The sequence below is a fragment of the Catharus ustulatus genome, chromosome 1 (genome assembly GCF_009819885.2).
Source record: "Catharus ustulatus isolate bCatUst1 chromosome 1, bCatUst1.pri.v2, whole genome shotgun sequence".
Lineage (NCBI taxonomy): Eukaryota > Metazoa > Chordata > Aves > Passeriformes > Turdidae > Catharus > Catharus ustulatus.
This window is the reverse complement of record NC_046221.1, coordinates 49,863,444-49,877,440: the sequence shown is the minus strand read 5'-3', so window position 1 is coordinate 49,877,440 and position 13,997 is coordinate 49,863,444. Positions and strand designations below refer to the sequence as shown.

Sequence of the window (13,997 nt, the reverse complement as noted above, 5' to 3'; positions counted from 1 at the left end):
TTTTGGGACTACTTGACCTGGTTTCAGGCAAGATTTATCTGGTTTTTAGCATTTTGGATTTTAGGTGTATCAGAATGGGAACAAGGATGAAATAAATTTGGGAAAAACTGCCAGAGGAGAAATATACCTTCATATTTTTCCTGGCTGAACACCAGTCTGCAGAAAGCCTGCAATGTGGTCTTCAGTACAAAATTAGTTCTTCTCTCTCAAACTGTCGGGGATGCCTCCAGTTCCTCTGACAGATTAGGGTGTCAGCTCATGAACAAGCTACTGAACCATGACTGGCATTGTGACTATGCATTGTGCTGCACACAGCCAGTACATGTCAGTATGTTCATTGCTGTAGGTATCTTATTCACCTACCCTGTGGTGAATAGGAGGTAGTTGTTGAAAGAAGGGAAGCTCCCTTACACATACCCCAGACGGAGACAGTGCACATGAGCTTTGACCACGAGGTTGTATGGATGCTGTAAGTGTACCCCATAGTTTACACCACGGCTACGTGAGCTTATCCAAAAGAAAATGTTTAATGCCCTTTCTTTCTGACAGCTGGGCAAGGAGAAGGACTTACGGCATGTTTGAACTTTACTCTACTAACAGTGATGCTTTTTTCACTTTGAGGGAGAATGCAAAATCGTGGTGGCAGAGCTCAGTGGGTAGGTTCCAGTGGTTTAAGTCAGCCTGTTCTTGTAGAAAATAAAGAGCTGGTAGGATGAATTCTGAATCCTGCAGATACTTAATGACAGGTTTCAGCAAACTTATGAACTCCTCAAGTATGTACAATACCAGAGCCAGACACCACGGACAGTATATTTAAAAAAAAAAATTAGAAGTTGCCAGTGGAAGCTAAAATTTGAAAAACATGAAGTCATTCTTGAAAGAGTTCAGGTTGTTTAAGTGTCATGTGAATTCAACCTATTTGTTGAAGCTAATATTGTATGCCTCAGTGAGGAAAATAGATGCTAGCCTACATCTGGAAGGGGGAAGCTTTTGCATGCAGACAGGGGAAAGCACTATTGCAGGTTTAGCATGACATTCTGCTCAATGCATGTTTCATCTTTTTATGTGAGTGAGTCTTAAGTAAAACCTTTGGATTTTTCTCTTTCAGAATCGTAATGAAATAAAAAATGGAGCCATCCTTCGATTAACAACATCTCCGGTGAGTCAGTGTCCTTTTCTTCTCTTCCCTTAAAAGTGAATATTCGATTAGTAAATCATTGTGAACTCATGTGTGTACTTTTAAGCTTGATCCACATTGTATCCCACAATCCTCCAGGAGCAAAGGTTATGAGTTATGGAGGTAGGAGTAATAACTCTGAGTGACATTTGGTGATACTGTTGGCAGAATTGGGTGGGGTTTTTGTGTCTTACTTCCACGGGGAACAGTTTTCACATACAAGATATCCCTGCTTCCCTGCTGACATTGCAGCCTCACTCAAGGTGCTCTTTTTCTACCTCAGAACTAAAAACCAGGAATCATGGAGGAAGGTCAGAGATTTGAATCATGGAGAGCTCTTCTGAGTGGCTCAGGTCAGAGCTTTCCTGATCTCTGGGTTTGTCTTGAGTGAGTAGCAACTGTAATGTTGAGATTTTACTGGAGTTTCTTTGTTGTTGGCTTTTTGACCCCTTCACTGTCTCTTTGCCAGCTCCTAAAATTTTGGCAGAGTTTCTGGTTGCCCTGTAATGGCTTGTTTTCCTGCTGAGTTGAGCAGTACTACTGCCACATGCTGAAAGCCACTATTGGTCATGGAAGATGTATGTCTAAGGCAGCAGCAATCTCATTTTCTTACTGACAAATGTAGTTAAAATGGTTTACCTCTTCATGATGGTGCTCTAGCCTCTGTAGATTTGAAGCATTCTTATGGCCAAACTCTGCTACCCAGTAACTTCTCAACAGAAGGCACTTCTCAGCAGCCAGCTGAGCAAAGACAAGAGGTTTCCATTACTCTTCATCATATTTTCAATGTTCATTATAATCAAAGCTTTATAGACATAAAAACAAAAAAACCAAACCAAACCAACAAACAAAAAAGCACCCCAAAAATAAAAACCCCAGCAGTTTAAGACCATGGCTCTGTGAGGGTCTGTGTGATTCTAGAGCCTCTTGGCATATATCTCCAAAACAGCCTTGTGCGTGGGAAAACCACTTCTGGTGGAGTAAACCCCATTTGGTGGAAAGTCCTCAGAAACAGATAGCGCCAGCAACATCTCCTTCTAACCTCTGGGACTTCTTAATGTCCACTCCAGTACTGCTCAGACTTGGGATCTCTTGAAATCAAAACAGGATCTTTGATTCATCAAGAACTAGCATAGTCCAAGTGCACTTTGTCATGTTTTGGTATAACCACAACATGGAATAACCCCATAAGACACTTATGCAATTCTCCCATCTCAAAATCCACAACCAGTTGCACAGTGCAACCTCACTGAAGAGAGGCTGTGCTGTGACTATGTGTGGAGATGCCTGACTGTCTTTATGATCACTTGTGCAATTGGAAATGGGACCTACAAACACAAAATACAAATCTTGGATGTACAACACTTTCTGCTACTTAGGAAGATGGGGCACAAGATGATAGCTGCACAGAACTATCATCTGCTTGTTCTGTTTCTTTGGGGATTTGCCTCAGGGTCAGTTAATTAAGACAGGAGTCCTTAGGATATTGAGATATTACCTGTTACCTAACAAATTATGGACTGCTCTGGCACTGGCCTGCAGTTATGAGTGACTCAGTCATCCCTTTTTTAAGACAGAAGGCTGGTCTTCTCTCTATTCTCCAGTAGTGATATTTATGCCTGAACCAGTGCTTATTTTAATATTTCCTGGTGTTTTAAAATTTTGTGTTAACTTTTCCGAGAACCAGAGAGGTATCTTGGAAGGAAGAACGGATTGGCTTTTGTCAGATTAGCAAATATTTGTGTCCTTTAAATACGTAAAAATTGAAGTTCTGTGTGTCCTCACCCTACAATAGTCTCTTTGCTTTTTAAGGTGCTGTCAAAGTGGTCATCATAGCAGTACCTAAAATAGATAAAGGCCTCCAAGCTGTGGCTCTTTAACTGGTGACCCACACATTAGTTGTTTACTCTGAAAAGCTAACAGGTAATCTGTTTTCGTATCTCCTCTGAAATTCTTTATGAGAATAACAGTAGTTGGAAGAGATAATGGGAAGAACAGGCTGCATGATACACTCCTACAAAATGGGAAAGATGCTGTTAGTGCTGAGTGAGAAATGTTTTTCTCATCATGTGAAAACATCAAGATTCTGAACTCCCCCACCTCCTCTGCTTTTTCTATCCCGTAACAGGATAAAGATGAAACTATCTTTCCTCTTCCCCCAAACAACCAAAATCATACTAAAAAAATGCTTTATGAAAAGGTAGAGGATTCAGGAAAGGAAAGAAAGATTGAAGAAATGAAGACAAGCCACATATGGATTATGCAAGTTTCTGGGATGTGTCCCTGTAGTTTCAGAGAGGCCTGAGCTGCCTACTTTCCTGGGGGAAAAAAATTGTCCTGAATTTTACAAGCCTTTTGAGGAAAGTTTTTCCTTGAAGAGGTGAGATGAGTTGTGTTGACTGGTTCTAAAGACTGTGTGAACTTAAAATGCTTTTCTAGTCCTTAATTTTTATGCAGCTTATAACTGTGACAGCCAGTAGTATGTCTGTACCCTTTAGGATTGCATTGCCCAAGTCATAGAAAATTGGGTGAGAAGGATGAGATGCAATCTTTTTTGAGTTTTGTTGTCATTAGCCTCAAATTATTTGTTGCTTGTGTACTCAGAGTAGTACTATTAAAGATTAAAAAGAGAGAGGAAAGAAAGGTAGTTTTATCTAGAAATAGTAAACCAGATTTTTGGGCTGACTTTTTAAAAATAAGGATTTGAAGACTAACTCCATGAATATAAATGTTGAATAGTTTCTCTTTTTAAATTTTGAATTTAAATTTTGAATATTTTTGTGTGCCTATACAAGGATCTTTATCTGAAAACCATTGTTAATACTGCAAGGGCGGAACTGCAGTTATGGTGTGCTTCTAAATCCATTATAAATGCTTACATTGAGATATTTACAATGTGCCTATTTTAAGTTTCTTTGAGTTAAAATTTTGCAAATGCCAGTTGTTAGGCCTGGTGGGAATTTGAACAGTTTCTTTGTTCCTTTAGGTCTGTTTGCTAAGTTTGTAAGATTCTCTGAACGACTGTTTTTTTTCTAAACAATGCTATTTTTTTTTCTCTTTAAACTGCTTACCACACAGACACTCTGTTTCCTAGGTAACTTGAGTGCAGATTGAATTTCTTCCATATTATCTTTGTCCTGTATCATCTTTCTTATTTATTTTAACCTCTCATATCATCTTTCTTACCTATTTTTGGGCTACTGTGTGTTTTTGCAGTTTTCAGGGATCTGTTTTCCCCCTTTGTCAATTAGCATTTCTGAAGGGATGCACGAAAAGTTTTTTATACAACATTTCTTTGTATTTGAACATATGTGACAATTGAAATGCTGTATTGCTACTGTCTCTTGTGTGATATTCCAGTGCATGGTAGGTAGGTGTGTAAATAAGCTGTAATTGCTCCTGAGTGTGAGGCTAATCCACAAGGACTTTTGTGTCCTTGCAATGCAGCAAGCAAAGTCCAACTTTTTAGTGTGTGAAGCTGCAGGATTCCTTCAATCAGATCCTCCTAATCCTTTTTCATTTTCATTTTAAAATGACTAATTGTTTTAAAAATATGCTAAAATACTTGGAAATTTAGATTGAAGGAACTAGTGTTGTTGTTTTAATTTCATGGTTTTCAAACAGAACTGATTATTTGAGCATTTATTAAAAGCAGATTCTTGGGCACTTACAAAAAATACCTTGCTTATGAGGTATATACCTTAAACCCTGGGTAAAGGGGTGTTTTCTGATGTGATATTTGTGGAGCCTGATCATTTGCTTTTTGTCATGTTTTGATCCTCAGGTCAGAGATCAGTTGACCTGTAACTTGTTTGTAAGCAGGTGTATTAGCATGTGTAAAATGAGTAATCATGTAAATAAAGGTGTTCAATAATAGTCATCATAGTATTTTCTCTGAATACTTCTACAGATATGAGGAATATACTCTTTTTATTTATATGGGATCTTAACAGACAAGGAAGTATAAAGTTTTTTGACCTGTTTCTGCTTATGCATCTGAATCCTCTAAGTAAAATGTTGAGGATCTGCTTTATAATTTTTGATCTACAATTGCTTGAACATGTATTTGAAGTTCTGTAAATGCATAAATTTTTGCAGTTCTAGCCTGTGATTGTGATTATATTTATTGTGTAATGGTGAATTAATTGGTAAATGACCCTAATACCAGAAACACTGACCGTGGGGGTTAATTAGTCACTTTTATATTTATCTGATCATAGTAGATTTGAGAAGTGGAGTTGGGGTTTGTCTTTCTATAGGGAAAGGTTTAATTTGATGTTTTCAGTTTTTAAAAGGCACATTTTGAATAATAAGTAGAAGAGATTGTTTCAAATGCATATAGAAAAAAATGCTTATAAAGCGTTGAGAAGTGGCTAGTGATTGCGTAAATGTATTTTAAGGCATATTTATGAAATACATTTGGCTATGCATCTGTAATGCTTTTGTCATTGGTTTAGTGCAAGACTCTAGAGATAACCATTTCTCTGTTTCTGCCTCCTTAATTGCCTATAATGATTCCACAGCACCTCTCTGTGTATCACATCTGTACAGCACTTTAGATACAGAAACTGTGCTTCAGTGTTAATGCAAAAAATGTTAACCAGTAATTTATGTATTGATTAAAACAGATTCTCATTGCTTACTTGGCATCAGATGCTAGTCAGCCTTGGTGGGTTTGCTGATCGTGTATGTGTACAATGATGATTATGTAATGTATCCACTCCCCCATTGCTCCCTGACATATGTAGTTATAGGTGAAATGGCAATAACAATCCAGGAAAAGGCAGTGCTTTAAGCCACCATAGTGTTTCAACAGTAAATGGTTTAATTTAAACAACAGAAATGCACCTGTTTGGTAAGGAAAAAACTCTATTTGGTAGTTACTGATGGTCTGTATGCTCTTTTTCTAGCAAAATATTGACTAATGTGACTAAATCTACAGGGTAGATCTCAATACTCTTATTTTATTTGCTTTGTGTAAAGGATAAAGGAGACAACTGATTACATAATGGAAAACCAGCAATTTAAATCAAGGGTCCAACTTTCTTCCATAGCACATTCATAGTACAGTAATTTCACGAATACAAGCCGCACCATTTTGACTAAGATTTTGCTCCCAAACCGGAAATGCAGCTTATACTCAGGAGCGGCTAATATGTGAATAATTTTCTGACATTTACAACCTCAGAAGTGCCAGCCAGGGTACCGAGCCGAGCACCTGCCAGTAAAAGCTGGCATTTCGTGATTGTTACAAATTGTTACTCTGTTGCGCCACGGGTGGAACCTGGCTCCCTGCAGGCAATACAGGGGGCGGGGAAAGAGGAGGGAGAGCTCTCTCCTTCCCTCCTCTGCTGCAGCCTGGGGGAGAGACGGGGGGCCCCGTGCTGCCATTGCCGCTGCTCGGGGAGGCGGCGGGGGCCCTGTGCTGCCATCGCTGCGGCCCGGGGGGAAGGCGGGGGCCCCGTGCCGCCATCGCCATGGCTCGGGGAGGAGGCGGGGTGCTCTGTCCCCACCTGCCTCCACCGCTGTGGGAGCTGGGGAAGCTCCGTCCCTGCCTGCCACCACGGGGCAGCGCCGGGCAAGGGCGAGCGAGCGCAGAGGCGGCGGCTGGCCCAAGCGGCCCCGCCGAGCGGCAGCGCTGGGCTGAGCCACCTGGTCCCGTCGGCAGCCCCGAGCGGGCCGAGCCTGCACAGCCTGGGCCAAGCCAGTAAACCGCGCCCTGCCGCGGTTCTGTTACTAATTGGCAACTTCGTTGCACGCGGGTCCTCGCTGCGAATGACAGAGCGGCTTATACTCAGGTGCGGCTTATTTATGGACAAAAACCGAAATATTTGCCAACACCCAGAGATGCAGCTTATACTCAGTGTGGCTTGTATTCGTGAAATTACTGTGGTTGCATTTGATAGTAATTTGATAGTAGTTACATTTGGATCTGTGTCCTCCCTCTCGTCCTTGCTCACTGTATTTTGTATTTTTTATTTTGTACAGAAGCCCTGTGTATGTCTGGTTACTAAGTTGCTTTTGAAGTTTGCACGAAGTATTCAATGGCAAAGAAATGATAATTTGATCAATAGAATCCCTTGTTAGGATGATCTTGAGATTCTTAACCTCCAAATGGCTATTTGAGTCTCTGAGAAAGTCACATCCTGAATTTAGGTCGTTAGTTTTCTCTTTAAGCTGACAATCTCATCAAGCTGCTCCTTTTAAACCATGCTGTTCCCTAAAGACAACCTTTCTGGATGTCCTTGGAGCAAGTAATTTAAGACTACACATGTAGCTTATGCCACTTGACAGCCTTTTGAAATGCTGGGACTTCAACAGCACGTTTTACAAGCTTCCCATTTTCTTTCTTTCCTTTCTAAAGAGGAGAGCAGTTAATTCTGCCTTTCATTTACTTGAGCAGCCGTATTTCTATTAATTCCCTCTAATGATACTGAGTTGCAAAGGTTTATATATTTATATTTACTCCTACCTGAATGATATTTTGGTAAGAATGCAGACATGGCAGCCAGCTCTGCTAGTGCTTTAATGAGCTGTGCTTTCTGTCTATCCACTGATGGCTTGCAGATCATTAAAATAGCTCCCTGGTAAGCACTCGGAGCATATTTCATCCAGGTTTCATTTTTAAATGCAGTTATAAGTGAGCCATACATTGCATAAGCATGTATGAGTGCTATGGCAACAAGAATTAGTCTTGTGAGAACTGTATAGTGTTAACCAAGGCAATATTTTCACACGTCAGGCATTTGGGATGACAACAGACAATATGACTTTTTTCCATGTTGCCAGTGAGACACATGCCAGCACTCTTGCTTACCCCTTTAATCAAGATCTCCTCTGCTCTTTGTCTGTTCTTTTCTCAATCAAGAGTAGAAGGAGCAAGGTTTATTGGATGCAGTGTCTTGTAAAACTTGTTTAATGTAAGAAAACTGCAGTTGTGTGTAAACTTTGCTGGTAGAACATTGGTATACTCAAAGCCTATGATGCTAGTACGCACTCTTTTATGTGCTTAAAACATGACTGAACCACTTTTATAGTATGGATTTTTGTGCTCTGTAGGGGGTTCCAAGCTGTCTCTGGTCTAAGATAATATTTTGGTTTTAGTATGGTGAATTTCAAAGCTCTCACTGACTACAGAGGAAAGAGGATTAACATATCTCAGTTAATAGGTTGGTGCTGCACATGCTGGTTTTGTGCAGTGTAGGTGAATTGCTAATGTACATCTGTGTCCTCATGTTCTTGGGCTTGGTGAGAGGGAGAGTTAGCTCTTTTCATGCTGGTGTGAAATGGAAGTCTGGCTGGCCAACGTTAGCAGCAGTTCACCAACCCCAGGTGTTTCTGCTGGGGGCAGAATCTCTCCTCAAGAGGAAGGGTGAACCTGACCATAAATAATCTGTTATCAATATGTATGAAGACAAAGCATTGTTTGACACAGGACATTGTCTTGTGAAGGGGTTTGCATGGAGAAGGATGTTCTCCTGGCTCTGCTCACGTTTTTCTTGCTTGCTGTTGTGATACACAGGCAATTACAGTCTCCGTCTAGCTGGCCACAGCTCTGTTGCCCAAGGTTTACCCACTCAGACCTACTGGTAAAGCAGCTCAGGAGAGCTGCTTGGTCACTCTGAACCAGTTGTTTTGTTCACCTTTCCCATTTTTTTCTGTTTTCACTGAATCCAGGAGTTTCTAGAGGACTGGGCTCCTGTGGAAAGCTGGAAGAACTTTGAGTTCAGTAGAACTTCCTTCAGTTGTTTTTCTTTCCTGAAGGAGGGCAGGAATTCAGACATTGCATATATTCAGGGGAACAGTAATGTTTTGAGGATATTTTGCGTCTCTGAGTCTTCCTGGGTTGCCATGGTGGGGAGTCTAGAGTTAAGACTGGCTCCGTGAAGGATGTAATGGTAAGGTAGGAGTTGGCTGTTGAACTTCTGGTTCAGGTAGTAATAGCGGTGAATTTTTATAGCTGATTATACAAGAGTACTTTAGCAAAGCTTTTTTTCACCCCCTCTGATGAAAGGAAAGGGCTGGGGGAAATATTTGGTAGTTATCCTGGCAGTTGAAAGTGAGTGGTATCTATTTTTAGTTCTTCCATGGGCTTCAGCAAATGATTTATCATCACCTGCTTAAGCTTGAAAGAATAGTCTTTTAGTTTCCATTTAGACAGCCATTGCCATTACAGAGAGGCTGTATAAACCATTGTTTCCCCATTGCATCTCAAATCCATGATAGACTACATAACCTTCAGTGGCTGAAAGATCTTTTGGATGACAGGATTCTAAGCCTTTTTGTAGTAATGGAACTGCTATGGCTGCATCACCCTATACTTAAGGCATAAAAAAGTCAGGACTAAAGACATTCCATTTCTTTTCAATACTATGTTAACCACAGCCACACTAACTAGAAAGTATTTCTCCCACATAAATGCTCCTTACTGCATTTGTTCTGGTCAGATGCTGTCTGGACACCATACACTTACCGCCACCATTGTGAAAACAAAAATAACAAACCTTGCTGATACTGGAGGAGACTTGGACATTTAATTTATTCATGTTTTTGAAGCAATCAAAGTTATGTAGCTAGGCAGCTGTATCTGTAACAAAACTGTGTTGGTTATTTTTCTGGGCTCCATGGTTAAATGTTCACTTGCACTAGAAATGACTGCTTTCTCAGAATCTTGATCTTCAGAGATTACCATCTCTGTGAACAATACATTAATTACTTGAACAGAAAAGGAATTGTCTGCCAGCAGAGCCCTTTCTTCTCTATTTCTTGTCCAGCTGAGAAAGAATAAGCATCATCTCAGAGAAAATAAATTTACATTTAATTTGTTTCCCTAATGACACATAGCCTCTCATTCACCTTTCCTTGAATACAAGTAAGAAATGAATTTTAGGAAACAGAATTTTGCAAATATCTCTATATGTAGGGAGGAGGATTATTTTTCTAAGCTAGCTAGCTATTAACTGACGCTTTTGGGTATTTTGCTCAGGTAAGTGAAAGCATCAAATTGAAAATGGGAGATGTATTTTAAAACGTTTGTATGGCTAAAGAGAAAAGTAGTTTAATATGCATTATTTAAGTATTTCTTTAGCATTTTATCATCAGTGTCCGTTTTGAATTTCACTAACTCATCCTCTGTTTGAACCATTAATGGCCAGAATAGCATAACATGAGGATATTGAACTTGCAAAAAGATGTATGACAGATAATTTCATAGAATTATGTGGGAAGTAGTTATTCTACACTCCTTGTTAAGGGGATATGTGAGTGTTTGAACTGACCATGAACAAAAGAAGAGGGAGAGGAAGGAGCAGAAGGTCTGAAGTTGGTCTCTCTTGATGTAACGTAGTTAGGAAAGTATGTGGTCTTTGTTGCTAAAGGTGATAAGAAGTGTGTAACCTAAGTAAGTGTTGACAGGAAAAGAAGTTCCACTATTATTTTACTGAGATTGTCTGATGCAGTTTGTTTTATTTTAATTTCTTCTTTATTCATGTGACACATAAGCTCTTCAAACTGAAGGCTGTCTTTGGTAATGCTGACATTTTGCCTGAGACAATGGGACATCTATGCTTTGCTCAGCTAATGATTCTGCAAGAGTCCAAATAATTATAGGCAATAATGGAATAATACATGAGTAATATAATTTTACAAAAGTAATTTGTATTTAAGTTACTTAATATTTTCTGAGCATGGAAGTCAAATATCATTAATATTAAACATAACCATTGTTCCTTGTCCTTACACTGACATTTTACTTATGATTTGTATTATAATGAAAACTGTTGCTTTTGTTTTGTGTGTTTTGTTTCTCTCATAGGCTCAAAATGCACAGCAGCTCCATGAGAGGATCCAGTCTTCTAGTATGGATGCAAAGTTAGAAGCACTGAAAGACTTAGCCAACTACTCACGGGATGTTACGTTTGCCCAAGAATTTATAAACCTGGATGGGATTTCCCTCCTAACGCAAATGGTTGAAAGTGGCACAGAGTAAGTATTCTGCTTAAACTCTGGCATTCATTCTGTGTGGGGTGATTTCATGCTCTTTTCTGAGTTGAGAAATTAAATATCTCAAGAGGTCCAGGCTACTAGGATAGTATATTAATTATCCATGAGATATTGTTTTTTAAATTTCCCCTAACAATGGGCTAGTCAGGACTGGGGATGAGTAAAGGAGGGAGTCACAAGTACCGCCTATGCCATAGAGTTTGGGGAGATTGGGGTCCTAGTTTCTTCTCTATTCATTGGAATTTCACTAGCCCATTGAAAGTATATTTGAAGGCTGATATTTATGTGATATCACCTAAAAACTATGTTTTAAATTTAATGTTAGTGAGAACATGTGTGGTTAAACCCAAAATGTAAAAAATGCTTTACTTTATTTCCATTTTTTATAGTTTTGATTCTGAATGGGATTTTTTCTAATACCAGATGGCTTTTCTGACATGAAATTGAAAGCTGACCTCTAAAAATACACTCATTCTTTACCAGAATGCCTTACCAAATTTCATGATTGGTGAAATTCAGGACCAAAGTCCTGAGAAAGTGTCCATTGGCTTAATGCAGAGAATGTGTCAGAAAAATATCTACTGGATTTTTGCACTATTAAATTATGCTCTAACTATAAGCATTTGATTTCAAGTAAGAGATTTGCAATCAGTGTCAAGCTCTACTACACAGGAAGAAGTCAACAATACCCACACCATCTCCTGAGAGATAGAAAAGTGAAATCAGTTCAAATCTCCTCATAGATGTGCTAATGTTCCCTTGGATTCAAGGAAGTAAATAGTGTTAGGAGGTAAAGCAAAAGTAGTAAATGGTCTTTGAAGGTAATTAAACTAAAGCATTTTATGTTGTGTTGGAACAGACAGGGAACATTCGTGTTTTTTATAATCTTTTCTTTTAGCTATGCTAAGACTAAAGCAAGTGCCTTCCTCACCCTTCAGATGTATTTGTACTGCTGTTTTGTAGCTGTGGGATGAGCCAAGCTGTAGCAGACTGGTCTGGATACAAAATAACTATTTGGGAGGGAAACTACTAAAGGCAACACTGCTGTTGAAAGAACTGCCTAGCAAATTACACCCTGCAATAAATCCCAACCGAAGGTATAAGTTTTCAAACCACACAGCAGGCTTGTAAACTGGACATAGGAGCAGAGATTACTGCCTTTTAAAAATTAATATTTTATTTTATTTTTTAAAGTGGCTGTAAGATTTGAGGGATTTAAATTTTTTTTTTAGCTGATGTAATGTGTCATCAAACATGCATTGACTGAACTACCTGTCTAATGTATTTGTTAGTGTTTCTGTCTGTGGGGAAAAATATTCTTGAATTTGGGGACTGGACAAAGACTCAGACTGTAAGTGTTTCCAGCAGCTTCACATGTTGATGAGCATAGCACTCACTGCAGTCTTTCATGTTCATCAGTCTAGACATTTTGCAGCTCCTGAAGGTGTCAGCAGGTCAGGTTTTCCCAAGTCTGGTTTTGCAAAGGGAGTTGTAAAGCAAGGATATCTTGTGCTGTGCTGTACATTCCCTCCTGCTTTTATACTGTGCATTACTGGCTGATGAATGCATATTTAACAGAACTTGGGATTTAATTAAAGGACCAAACATACACAGGCACAGCAACCCAAGCCTGCCATGGTGCTTCTGCTTTTCTTTCTCATCTCACTACAAGGTACTTAATCTGTTCCTTTACGTGAGGGTCTGTCACTTGCTGCTGTGTCAGCACACTAAGCAAACAAACTACTTCCTCAAAAGAAAGAATTTTTTTTTTTCATTCAGTGCCCCAGGCTGTCAAAGAAAGGCAGCTGGAATCAGTCAGTTGTCCTCTTATGGTCTGTTCTTGTTTTTGCTTGGACTCTCTGCACTGCAGTTAATAAGAGCTCCCATACTAGATGCTCACTGAACAGATAAATCAAATTGAAGGCCTCCTTGCCATTGCTTCCAAACTGGGCTCAGCACCCTCAGCAAGGTGGCCTTGTAGACTGTGCAGCTGATAAGGTCACCAAAATCCTCCAGAACATAAAGCTTTTCTCTGTGTCCATAGGTGAACCTACACTGCTCTCTCAGTGACCGTAGGTGAATCTACACAAACAATTACAGTAGCATAATGAAGGGCAGAGGGCAGATATTAGAGGAGGAATGAGGAGCGAGAATTTTCTGGGTGGAGCAGAAACTTCTTGTTTTAGAAGACAGCTTTAGAAGACAACTTGTTTTATAAAGATGCATTTAAGATAGAGCTTCAAAGTGGAGTTATCTTAGCGACTCCTGTAGAGCCAGCCTTGTTTGAATGGGGCTATGAGTGAACCATATAGCTGAGCCAAACCTACGGTCTTGGTGTGCTGAGAGATGGTCCAGCTCCCCGCCTTCTCCCACTTCTTCTGTGTGAACTCCAGTTCATCAGCTGTCTTGGTTTGAAAGACAGGTGTCTGCTAAGAAAGGCAGGAGCCTCTCTTTGAAATGGAAAATGAATACACACTCCGTCCAAATTATTCTGATTTTGAAATTAAATGGCTCTCAAGCAAAGATATGGGAATAGGAATAACAGTTCTTTACTAGGAAAAATTAAAATAGAGATACACTACTACAAAAAACAAACCCAAAACACTGACAGAGTCAGAATACAATCTGACACCCTGTCAGTCAGGTATTGGTAACAGTCCGATTAAATGGTGGCTACAGTCCTCCTGGAGTGACAGATGTAGTTCTGTTGCAGGAATGGTCCTGTCGAAGGGCATGGTTTTTCTTCAAAGGTCCTGATGATGTGGAAAGGTCCAGTTTTCCTCTGGAATCCAATGGAAAAAGGATGCTTTGCTGTTCC

General features: G+C 39.7%; 1 protein-coding gene across 8 annotated transcripts in view; it reads left to right on the top strand.

Annotated features, from left to right (window-relative positions):
- Positions 1-13,997, top strand: part of LOC117006373 (engulfment and cell motility protein 1) — a 255,865-nt gene that overhangs the window by 106,536 nt on the left and 135,332 nt on the right. For all 8 annotated transcript variants that reach the window (XM_033078822.2, XM_033078804.2, XM_033078787.2 and 5 more), the window contains 2 exons: positions 1,109-1,159; positions 10,992-11,161. In XM_033078822.2, the coding sequence (XP_032934713.1) occupies positions 1,109-1,159; positions 10,992-11,161 (221 nt within the window). The remainder of the gene's footprint in view (positions 1-1,108; positions 1,160-10,991; positions 11,162-13,997) is intronic.